This window comes from Acipenser ruthenus, chromosome 3, assembly GCF_902713425.1.
Source record: "Acipenser ruthenus chromosome 3, fAciRut3.2 maternal haplotype, whole genome shotgun sequence".
NCBI lineage: Eukaryota > Metazoa > Chordata > Actinopteri > Acipenseriformes > Acipenseridae > Acipenser > Acipenser ruthenus.
The window spans coordinates 1,142,730-1,155,057 of record NC_081191.1 but is presented as its reverse complement, the minus strand read 5'-3'; the positions used below and the strand labels follow the sequence as shown (position 1 = coordinate 1,155,057).

The 12,328-nt window shown below is 37.6% G+C and overlaps 1 protein-coding gene across 2 annotated transcripts in view; it reads right to left on the bottom strand.

Moving 5' to 3' along the window:
• Positions 1–607: 607 nt before the first annotated feature.
• Positions 608–12,328, bottom strand: part of LOC117394998 (KH domain-containing, RNA-binding, signal transduction-associated protein 3-like) — a 168,230-nt gene continuing 156,509 nt past the window's right edge. Inside the window, exons 8-9 of one of the 2 annotated variants that reach the window (XM_033993812.3) lie at positions 10,442–10,500; positions 608–1,299 (exon numbers count right to left, since the gene is read on the bottom strand). In XM_033993812.3, the coding sequence (XP_033849703.1) occupies positions 1,208–1,299; positions 10,442–10,500 (151 nt within the window). In that variant the 3' untranslated portion in view covers positions 608–1,207. The remainder of the gene's footprint in view (positions 1,300–10,441; positions 10,501–12,328) is intronic. The other variant, XM_033993813.3, reaches the window with a different exon arrangement.

Genomic DNA, 12,328 nt, shown 5'->3' with positions numbered 1-12,328 from the left:
TCAGATCTTTTCTGGATTTAAAGTGAGCTGGTATATGTGGTTGTTCCTTATGAAAGCGTATGCATGGTAATCACAAATATAAGTTCAACCTATTGAAAACAAAAGCATAGCACAGCATGGTTAAGCATAAAAAAGGCATGGTAAAAGCATGATAAAAAATAGTAGAAACATGAAAATGTCAAAATTATCATCAACTGACATGCACCTTTGCCACTATGAATTTTTAAAAATATATCTTGCTTAAGAATATGTAAAGTTTATACATGGGAGAAGAATGATAACCAGATATTACAGATTAGGTGCCAATAGTTGTAAAGTGTCTGTAAATAAGAGCCTCTCCTAAAGAATCACAATACTAGAACTAAAAGTAATATTTTTTATCAAATCCTTTTCCAGCAGAATACGGATACACCAGAACTTCTGAATGTAGATTGGTTGTTTTTAAAGCTGAACCGAGTACAATTTATACAATTTAAATACTGCTTGATGCTTTGTGTATACATTTTTAGATATTTAATGCAAGTGTTTTTTCTGTTTATTGCAGCTTAAGTTTATGTCATTTTAAATGTCAAACCCATACAATTATTGCCTCAAAAACACAAATTAATTTTCTTTCAAAAGTTTTATTTAGCATCAAGCATGAAGAAGCTCGATGCTCAACACTACAGAACATTTGAAGACTTCAGTTACAAAACAAGAAGAACACAGCATTGTTTGCATCTTGAGGTTATTATTATTTCTGTCTGTCCTGTTTAGGTACATTTACAAGGGATGAAGCTAGACCCATCACCATCCCAATCTCCCAACCTCCCACCAACCCAGAAAAGAAATAAATAAAACCAAATTAGGAAATCTTTGTTTTTACCACAATCCAGCATGATTAAAAAAAAGACTAAATAACATATTTAGAAAACATTTCTGCATCTAGCTAAAAGTAGCCTGATATTGTATCTTTTTAAAATACTAGTTAATAATGAATGGGTAGTTTACCTATATCTTTCAACATACATTTTTCTTTCCTTGAAAAAGGTCTGTCATTACAGAGAGTAACCAGTTGCTTGATGGCTCCACAGCTATGGTTAATCCAACATCCCAGGCTCTTTCAGGTCTTTTAAACAGTTCACAACTTGGTTTTTCATGTGTTTGTTTGTGTAATAAAAATGAGGGGTTGTTCATAGAAAACCCATTCCTTTGAACAGCACCGAGTTCAGTATCTGGAGTACGGCTGCTCTCTGTAAACTCCCTTCACTGTTCTCACTGGAGGCGCTTTGTGACGATTGTTAGTCCATTCTTCTTGGCCTGTCCAAACATAATAAAAACAGAAATATATACATAAGGAATTGCATCTTAGACCACAACAGCTCATGTAACAGGTGTGTAACTCGTAAACAGTACAATGATCATGCAGAACTTGCCATCTGAGGAGGGGAAAAAGAATGTCCTGTGATATCAGCCAGCATAAACATATGAAAGAGCATTTCATTCATCACAGATCCAGCGGTTTATTTCAATATGCATTTAATTCCAAAAGAACTTCACAGGTCTGAGATTGGGTGTGGACCGCCATCACAGATCCAGCGGTTTATTTCAATATGCATTTAATTCCAAAAGAACTTCACAGGTCTGAGATTGGGTGTGGACCGCCATCACAGATCCAGCGGTTTATTTCAATATGCATTTAATTCCAAAAGAACTTCTCAGGTCTGAGATTGGGTGTGGACCGCCATCACAGATCCAGCGGTTTATTTCAATATGCATTTAATTCCAAAAGAACTTCACAGGTCTGAGATTGGGTGTGGACCGCCTTGGGTATGATACAATCTTCTAGTTATGCACAAAAACAAAATCTCAGAATATCTACAATAATTAGGGGATTAAGGTACTTATATGAATTTAATAAACCTTATACATTTCAAATAATGGTATGGATGGGATTAATAATAGTAATTAAAACAACTATACATAAATCATCTGAAATCCTAGTTATTGGGTTAAAGAGAAGATTAGCTTGCTCACAGCTGTAAAGTGCGGAGTTTCTAAGAAAGCCTTTTAAGAGACACTTCATGTTGCAGCAATTAAAAGGGGGCATCACAGTCTACTTGTACATGTTTAAAGGGTGTAAAATAAATAAGCTACTACAAATCTTCCATTAACTTTGGATGACATTTTGAAATAGAAATTCACAGCAGCTATTCTATCCTAACTGAGGTTACTTCTGCTTCAGGCAAGAGTCTATATTAAAAAGAACGAAAAAGCACATCAAAAGAAAGTTGCCCAGTAAAGTCAGAATCTCCATTAACTGAAATCAGCATTCACTTGACCTCATCACTGTCAGAAATCAGCATTCACTTGACCTCATCACTGTCAGAAATCAGCATTCACTTGACCTCATCACTATCAGTTTCAGTTTGCAAGTGCCTCTGTTGAGCGAAGAGCTCGTCTTCTCTGATGTTAAGCCAGCACTCACATATTTGTCCCTGGAGCTGGTAACTCTGCAGGGCCGAGGTTGTGCTTTGGGCTGTTAGTTCATAAGCAAGACTTTTCAATTAAGCATGTGACTGCTTCACTTCCTGTCACTTTAAAGAAAGACTTGACTCAGATAACCTTGTTCATAGGCGTTCAAGCATGTATGCTAACTAGATGAAAGAGCACATCACTCTTTTGATCTTTAGTACTGTTGTGCACCATCTATAAAAGGAATTGGGTTTAAAGACACAGGACATTTTTTTGTTGTCTATTATTGATTGAGACTTTTTAACCTTTTAAATTTCATGATTGCCAAAAAAAGCTATGAAAAATGTGGTAAATATGGCTATTCTTTTGTCAAATAATTTTTTCTATAATTCTACGAACATCAGAGATGACACAGCTTCAGTTAGTTTTGTAAAGGATTTGAAACTGCAGCCTTCTGACCTTGAGGCTAGTGTGCTGCCAATTGAAAAAGAAACAGCTTCGATTTTACAGATGATTGCAGAACAAAAGTTGCCACGATTGCAGAATTCTGATTGGCTGCAGGGCTGACTGACTAATTGCTATCTAAACATAAAGGCATGTTCATTAGATCTGCATGGCCATGTTTAGCAAAGTTTAGGGATACAGCTAGCAAAAGGGTCCTCTTAACAAAGCTTTTGCCTGTGAGTTACTTAAAGAACATTGTTAAAGAAATCTACAAGAGTTTCTACAACTTTATAAATCCATCTAAATGCACATGCCCTTCAGGTACATTAACTCCACTGCAGCAGATTGTACTTACACTTGTGTCACGTTTTTAATATATGTACATACAGCGCAATTATAGGATTATATGATCACTAGCTAGACTGTACTTACACTTGTGTTACATGTTTTTTAATATATGTACACACAGCACAATTATATGATCGTGAAAATAACTTTGTTAAATGCATGTTGTTCCATACTCACATACTTACGTGTTAAGGGCATACAGTAACTATTAGTAAACCACGAACACAGTGCATTTAAATTAATTCTAAAGTGTATCCAAGCGCATTCTTGAAATAACTATTGAGTTAAAACATTGTGGCTCCAATAAAACCAAAAAATGCCAGCACACACACACACATATATGTTACAAACGATTGGAGGCCATTCGGCCTTTCTTGCTTGTTTGGTTTAGTAGCTTATTGATCCCAGAATCTCATCAAGTAGCTTCTTGAAGGATCCCAGGGTGTCAGTTTCAAAAACATTACTCCCACAATTCCTGTGCAAAAAAGTGCCTCCCATTTTCTGTTTTGAATGCCACTTTATCTGACCTCCATTTCTGACCCCTGGTCATTGTTTTGTTTTTTTCAGGTCAAAAAAGTCCCTTAGGTCGACATTATCAATACTTTTTAGAATTTTGAATGCTTGAATCAGATCGCTGCATAATCTTCTTTGTTCAAAATTGAATAGATTCAATTATTTTAGCCTGTCTGCATATGTGACTGAGCAGCTGTTGAGTGGTGTGTGTGGTGACGTCACGGACCAGGAAGTACCAGAAAAAAAACAATGGATGGGCGGGTGAAGCTGAACGCTACTGCGCTCAGCGTATTTATTAAATAATAAAACAAAACAAAAGATTTAAACAAAACAACAAAACAAAAGGGCATGTTGGCCAAACAAATAAACAAACAAATAAGCGTGCTGGTTTTAGCACCAGCACGATACTTAGCAGTTGTCTTTAAATGTAGTTTCTCTCTCCTCACTCTCTCTGCTCCCCGTACTCTCCGCTGTACACTCTCCCCCGAGCACGGACAGCTGCAGGTTCTTATATTCTGGCCGAGGGGTTAACTAGCTGCTAATTATCTTATTACCCCTCGGCCACAGTCTGCACGAGTTTAGTAAGGATGCGTGATTGTCAGCTAGTTAAATAATCAGTAGCTGATCAGTCACGCATCCTCACGAAGTTTTTAAAATATAAAAACAATAACAAATACGCTTCGCTTTTATCCGCGCCGCAAACAATAATACAAATAATAATAAAATAGTGCACATATAAATATAGGGGCGGGACACTCCGCCACAGCATATGACATGCCTTTTAAACACAGAGTAATTCTGGTCACTCTTCTTTGCACTCTTTCTAGAGCAGCAATATCCTTTTTGTAGCAAAGTGACCAGAACTGATGAAAGTCAACACTTTTTACTATATATCCAAACATTTTGTTGGCCATTTTTTATAGCTTCCCCACATTGTCTAGATGAAGACATTTCTGAGTCAAATTAAACTCCTAGAACTTTTTCATAGATTCCTTCTTTAATTTCAGTGTCTCCCATATTATTGCCTGCGTGCAGTACCTTACACTTCTTTACATTAAATGTCATTTGCCATGTGTCCCAGTTCTAAATCATTAATGTAGATTATGAATAGCAGAGGACCCAATACTGATCCCTGTGGTACACCACTGCTTACCTCGCTCCATTTCGAGGTTTCTTCTCTAATCAGTACTTTCTGTTTTCTACATGTTAACCACTCCCTAATCCATGTGCATGCATTTCCTTGAATCCCTACTGCGTTCAGTTTGAGAATTAATCTTTTATGCTGGACTTTGTCAAAAGCTTTCTGGAAATTTAAATAAACCATGTCATATGCTTTGCAATTATCCATTGTCAATGTTGCATCCTCAAAAAAATCAAGCAGATTAGTTAGACAAGATCTCCTTTTCCTAAAACTTTGCTGACTGTCTCCCAGGATACTGTTACCATATAGGTAATTTTCCATTTTGGATCTTATTATAGTTTCCATAATTTTACATATAATAGAAGTCAGGCTTATTGGTCTGTAATTACCTGGTTCAGTTTTGTCTCCCTTTTTGTGGATCGGTGTTATGTTTGCAATTTTCCAGTCTGTCGGTACAACCCCTGTCTCAAATGACTGTTGCATGACCTTAGTTAGCGGTTTGTAAATAACTTCTTTTAGTTCTTTGAGTACTATGGGAGGATCTCATCTGGCCCAGGGGATTTGTTTATTTTAAGAACTCCTAATCCTTATATATATCATCATCATCATCATCATCTTCAGCCTTTTTCATCCACTGCTGAATGAAGGCCTCCCCAAGATTCTTCCACAAAGAATCCACGTTGCTTTGGTGTGTTTCCTACTTTCATCTTGCCACCTTCCTGGAGGTCTTCTTCTTGGTCGCTTTATATCTCTTGGGATCCAGTCTAGTATCTCCTTGGTCCAGCGATGGTCTGTTCTTCTTGCTACATGTCCGGCCCACACTGCTATTTCAGTTTTTTCGCTCTTATAATAACATTGCATACTTTTGTTTGCACTCTTATCCATTCCTTCCTTTTCCTGCCTTTTCTTGTTATTTTCAGCATGCAAAAAAGGAGTTTGTCAAGGAGATACAATTTCCCCAAAGCTCTTCACGGCCACCCCAAAAGACATTTTCAAAACACTGGATTGGGAAAATAAAGGGCTGCAGATCAATGGAGCCTACTTGAATCACCTACGATTTGCTGACGACATCCTCATATTTACAACGTGCCCAGAAGAATTACAAACAAGAATACAAGAACTACACGAGGCTAGCATCAAAGCGGGTTTGAAAATGAACCTGAAGAAGACTCAAGTCATGTTCAATAAATATACCACTCCACAGGCAATTGAAGTCAATGGGATCAGGCTTGAGGAAGTCAATAACTACGTATAATTAGGACAGTTAGTTTCGGCAATGGAGAACCAAATGTGCGAAATCAACAGAAGATCAAAAATGGGCTGGAGTGCCTTTGGAAGATTAAGCATGGTTCTGAAAGGGAAACTACCCTTATGCCTCAAGAGGAAAGTCTTCGACCAATGTGTGCTGCCAGTGCTAACTTACAGGTTTCACAAAAACATGCCTCGCACAAAAAAATAATTTAGTCACCATAATTTCTCATTAGCGGCAACGTACAGTCCTCCACTCTTTTTAATTAACTGCCTATTTACAGTAAATAGTGTACAATAAGTAAGGCAACGATTTTGTCACAGAGGTCACAGAAATCGTGAAATCTTGGAAATGGATGTAAAAACACATTTGGTTAGGCACTTCCTTTATTTCCTTTAAAAATGCAGTATGTCATGCATTGAAAATACAAATCTGCGAGTATCTGTAAATTGTTTGGTCGTGTGCACACAGCACGTACGTGTAGCTATGTGGGTCAGCGAATGAGATTTGTATTTTGTAGCTGAGCAGGCATGTAAATGAACAGATCGTATGTTACTGTAAACTCTCGGTTGTGATCTTCACATACATACAGCGCTTGTTAATTTATTTCTTTAAACAAAAAAGTGGGCTTGCATCTTCAAAAAATATTAATTAAAACTTACATTTTATTTCTTCAAACTTTTTTCATACAATGTAGTGTACCCAAGTAGTCTGCTGAAAATAAATACTCACTTTCTCTAAAACTAAACATTGCTAAACAAAATACTTCAGACTGCTGTTGAACATCTTTTTTTATTTCCTGCAAACTGTAGCTAAAACGAGAGGTTTATCTGTTGGCACCCTTGATAAAGATGAGCAAAAAAGACTGTATGGAATCAACCAAAATTTCACATTTCTCAAATTATAAATTTATTTCCAAAAAAAATGAAGTGTCACAATTATTGGCACCCTTGTTTTCAGTACTTTGTGCACCCTCCCCTTGCAAGGATAACGGCACTGAGTCTTTTTCTATAATGTTTAATGAGATTGGAGAACAGATTGGGAGGGATCTTAGACCATTCCTCCATACAGAATCTTTCCAGATCCTTGATATCCTTCGGTCTGCGCTTATGGACTGACCTCTTCAATTGAAACCACAGGTTTTCAATGGGGTTCAAGTCTGGAGACTGAGATCGCCATTGAAAAATGTTGATTTTGTGGTCAATTAACCATTTCTTTGTGTATTTTGATGTGTGCTTGGGGTCATTGTCTTGCTGGAAGATTCACTTGCGGCCAAGTTTCAGCCTCCTGGCAGAGGCAACCAGGTTTTTGGTGTGTGTGGCCAAAGAGCTCTATTTTTGTCTCATCTGACCATAGCACCCGGTTCCAATCGAAGTGCCAATGCCGTTTAGCAAACTCCAGGCACTTACATTTGTTGGTTGCTCTCAATAAAGGCTTTTATCTGGCAACCCTTCCAAATAGCCTATTAGTGGTAAGTGGTATATTTAGTTATTTAGCTATTTTTTGTACCCATTGCCTGATTTCTGAAGGTCAACAACCATTTGTCTCTTTTCATTTGTGAGTTCTTTGCCTTTCTCCATGGTGATGGATGACAAATGGATTTCATATGCGTGTTACCTCATTTTATACCCCAGTGAAACAGGAAGCCATGGAAGGCCACAATACAGTTCCTTAAGACTGAGATGAACTTAAAGAAGTAGAATGTTAATAAAGATTTAATTTTGTTTGATTTTATTTAGAAGAATCTTTAGGGGTGCCAATAATTCTGACACCTATCTTTTTGAGAACATTTTTTATTACGTGTTAATAAAAACCTTTTTCTCTGAGAAATTGCATCAGAATAAAAGAATATGGTTTTCCCATATATTTGAGCATAAAATATAGCTCATTACCTGTGTTCTTTAGTTTATAGAGGCTTTTTTGCTCATCTTTATCAAGGGTACCAATAATTTTGGAGGTGACTCTATATATACAAAAAAAACCCGCAGCACAGGTAGGCACGCGCAATTCAATGCAACAACCACAACAAACAACTCATTCAGAATGAATAATATTAACTGGGGAGCGTGCATTTAAACTTCATCCCACATGAATTAATTGACCGTCAGGTTGCAATGTTCCGTTTGTTTAAAGCAATCGTCCAGTACAACAAAAACAGAAAAAAATGATTAAACTATGTTTCTCTCACCCATTTGAGAGAAGTGTAGCAATGAGATCTTCTGAGTTTCAGCATCCAAATTAAATCTTCATTTTTCATTAGTTTGTAATCCACAAGGGAAAGATAGGCAACACAGAGGCAGTGTAATGAATCATAAAAGCATGTTCAGTGAAACAGAACAAGTTAGTTCTCTCTGAACTAAATTAACCTCATCTTAACCAAACTTTCTTTCTTTTCAAGCGCTAATACAAACTATTGATAAAGAAAAATGACAAACAAGCGTCAGTCCCTCCCAGCAGACCTGCAGGTGCACGTCTAAGTACTAGGGATAGGAATTTGAAATGTTTAAACGTATAAGTGGTAAAACATTTAATAATATGCTAGACATATAACCGGTCACGTGACAAATGTCACCAAACGCATATTTTTTATGCACTTATTTTAGAAATTTATCATCAGTAGTCCGTCGCGTATAAGACTGCTTTAGTGCCACAGTCATCATGATCAAAGATTGACCGTGATTCATGCCAAAGCTGCCCGATTCCAGCCTTGCTGAAGCACCCCCAGATCATCACCGATCCTCCACCACATTTCACAGTGGGTGCGAGAAACTGTGGCTTGTAGGCCTCTCCAGGTCTCCGTCAAACCATTAGATGACCAGGTGTTGGGCAAAGCTGAAAATTGGACTCATCTGGGGGTGCTTCAGCAAGGCTGGAATCGGGCATATTTGTCTTTGTGAAGGACGCATGAATCAAGCCAAGTACAAGGTTGTCCTGGAAGAAAACTTGCTTCCTTCTGCTCTGACAATGTTCCCCAACTCTGAGGATTGGTTTTTCCAGCAGGACAATGCTCCATGCCACACAGCCAGGTCAATCAAGGTGTGGATGGAGGACCACCAGATCAAGAGCCTGTCATGGCCAGCCCAATCTCCAGACCTGAATCCCATTGAAAACCTCTGGAATGTGATCAAGAGGAAGATGGATGGTCACCAGCCATCAAACAAAGCCGAGCAGCTTGAATTTTTGCGTCAGGAGTGGCATAAAGTCACCCAACATCAATGTGAAAGACTGGTGGAGAGCATGCCAAGACGCATGAAAGCTGTGCTTGAAAATCAGGGTTATTCCACCAAATATTGATTTCTGAACTCTTCCTAAGTTAAAACATTAGTATTGTGTTGTTTAAAAATGAATATGAACTTATTTTCTTTGCATTATTCGAGGTCTGACAACACTGCATCTTTTTTGTTATTTTGACCAGTTGTCATTTTCTGCAAATAAATGCTCTAAATGACAATATTTTTATTTGGAATTTGGGAGAAATGTTGTCAGTAGTTTATAGAATAAAACAAAAATGTTCATTTTACCCAAACACATACCTATAAATAGTAAAACCAGAGAAACTGATAATTTTGCAGTGGTCTCTTAATTTTTTCCATAGCTGTATATATACTGCATATACAGTATATGTGTTGTTACATTTTACAATAGCCCGAGTTTCTTTAGTAATATCATAATATACACATTCAATTGATGTATGTAGTGCACAGGAAAAATCTGTAATTAATTTTTTATTTAACTTATGAGTTAAAATAAGATGATATACGATGACATTAAACTTTACTGTCTGAGAAATCAACCTGAACTAGAGGGTCTAAAAAAAACCGAAAGCTTGTGATATGGGTTGCGAGCTGTCAAGTGAATTAAGAGAGGTGTTCAAATGATCGAATACTGTATCCCAGGGGCACAGAAGAATGGTCTCAACACACAGAGATTGTTTTCAATTTCAAAGCCATGGTAACAGTGGCAAAAAAATAAATAAAATCAAATAAAAGTGTCATTTATTCTGCAAATAATTTATACACTGCATAGCTTTAATTAAAAAAAAAGTCACACAATGATGGCCTGATGATACAAGGTCAGATTAAAATAAAGTGTATACACAAGTGTGAAGAATCATTAACAATCCTATCATTAAGATCTGGGGTCAGTTCTCATTACCACTGACATTACAGCTACGGAAAGCTCTAAGAAGAGCTCCTTGGAAGTTAATCACAATTCTGTTTTTTATAAATGTTAGATCACTACCATAATTACTGTTCTGTCAAAATATCGATCTACACTTCTTTGTTACATACCGTAAGAATCGTAGGAGTCTTCGTTTATCCCATGTCCGTAGTCATAGTAATCACTTGCACTGTTAAGGGACAAGGGAAAAAGAATATAAAGGAACGTTTGCAATTTCTATTGACACAGAAAGGAAAGAATGAACATCACAATGTTATGAAGCAGAGCCTGAAGCTGCTGCATATTTAGGCATATCTGTGGATACCATCATGTCTTTAGCTGCCAGATTTATATATATATATACAATCTGTATCTGTTTAAATGAGCCCTGCGACATTCTCAATTTACCTTGAGGAACGGAAAATGTCACATTTACATTAAATACATATTATATCTTTTTTTTTAAATACCTAAATGGATTATTTTGTGCCCTATTTCTTTAAAACTATTTTTACTTATGAAATATCATTTGGTGTTGCCGCCTGTTGTATTATAAATGCTAAGGTTTAATATGCATAGGGTCCAGACAACAAAAGTTGACATACCCCCCCCCCCCCCCCCCGTGTATACAGTAGAAGACTTTATAACGTCCATGAAGTCCATTATCATCACTGCAGTATTTTCCTTTCAACATCTCATACCTATACTAGGTAATGCAAGTATTTGAGAAGATCCCACAGACTCTTTCTTCCAAGCATTCACTGTCTAAGCTCACAGGATACAGTATTTGAAATGTTCCAGACCTCTGTATCTTAGCCCATGTAAAGAACTGATGCAATTCCAGCACAGAGAGCCATGAACATTCTTCCTGTAGCACCTGAGATTCCTTAGAGGTGACCAAGTCCAACTGTGATTGCTGTAGCTACTGGGATCTGACAATATCCGAATCCAAGATTATTTTATACTGTACTGGATTATTTCATGTGTGTATGACAGTTAGAATGTGCTGTACTGTAACATGATTCTTCTAAAATGGAGTAGTCCACAAATGATCATATTTGTGGGGTTTTCCAGTATAATTTTAAAAAGCAGTTCCCCCTGTCTGGTCTAACTGCAATATAGGTTATTTCATTTTCTTACATTATTCTAATTTCCCTGTGTTCTGTGAAGTTCAAAAGTAAGTTCACCATTTCAAGTACAAAAGGCTGTAGAAGCAAACATCTACAGTATTGCATGACCTACACTTATAGAGCTGATCGTGAGATGAATATAGTCTGTACAGATCTTATAATGGCATAAGAAAACGATGTATATGCAGTTGCACAATAAGCTAGGTTAAAATAGAAAATGCAAATACAACACATGGACACTGGGTGACAATGTGTGCTAGGCAAAAATCTCTTTCAAAGTGTCAGGATCTGCAGCTGTAAGCTGTCAGGAAATGTGACTGATTGCGAATTGTGAGTCTGGCAACGTCAGATTCACTGATAAGAGGGTAAGAGTTTTAAAATAATAATGATACTAAGGGAAACATGAAAGTGGTTCTGTACCCTGTGACTCGCTGTCATGCATTCTCTGCTGAACTCCAGGTTCTGTACCCTGTGACTCACTGTCATGCATTCTCTGCTGAACTCCAGGTTCTGTACCCTGTGACTCGCTGTCATGCATTCTCTGTTGAATGTCAGGTTCTGTACCCTGTGACTCGCTGTCATGCATTCTCTGCTGAACTCCAGGTTCTGTACCCTGTGACTCGCTGTCATGCATTCTCTGTTGAATGTCAGGTTCTGTACCCTGTGACTCGCTGTCATGCATTCTCTGCTGAACTCCAGGTTCTGTATCCTGTGACTCGCTGTCATGCATTCTCTGCTGAACTCCAGGTTCTGTACCCTGTGACTCGCTGTCATGCATTCTCTGCTGAACTCCAGGTTCTGTACCCTGTGACTCGCTGTCATGCATTCTCTGCTGAACTCCAGGTTCTGTACCCTGTGACTCGCTGTCATGCATTCTCTGTTGAATGT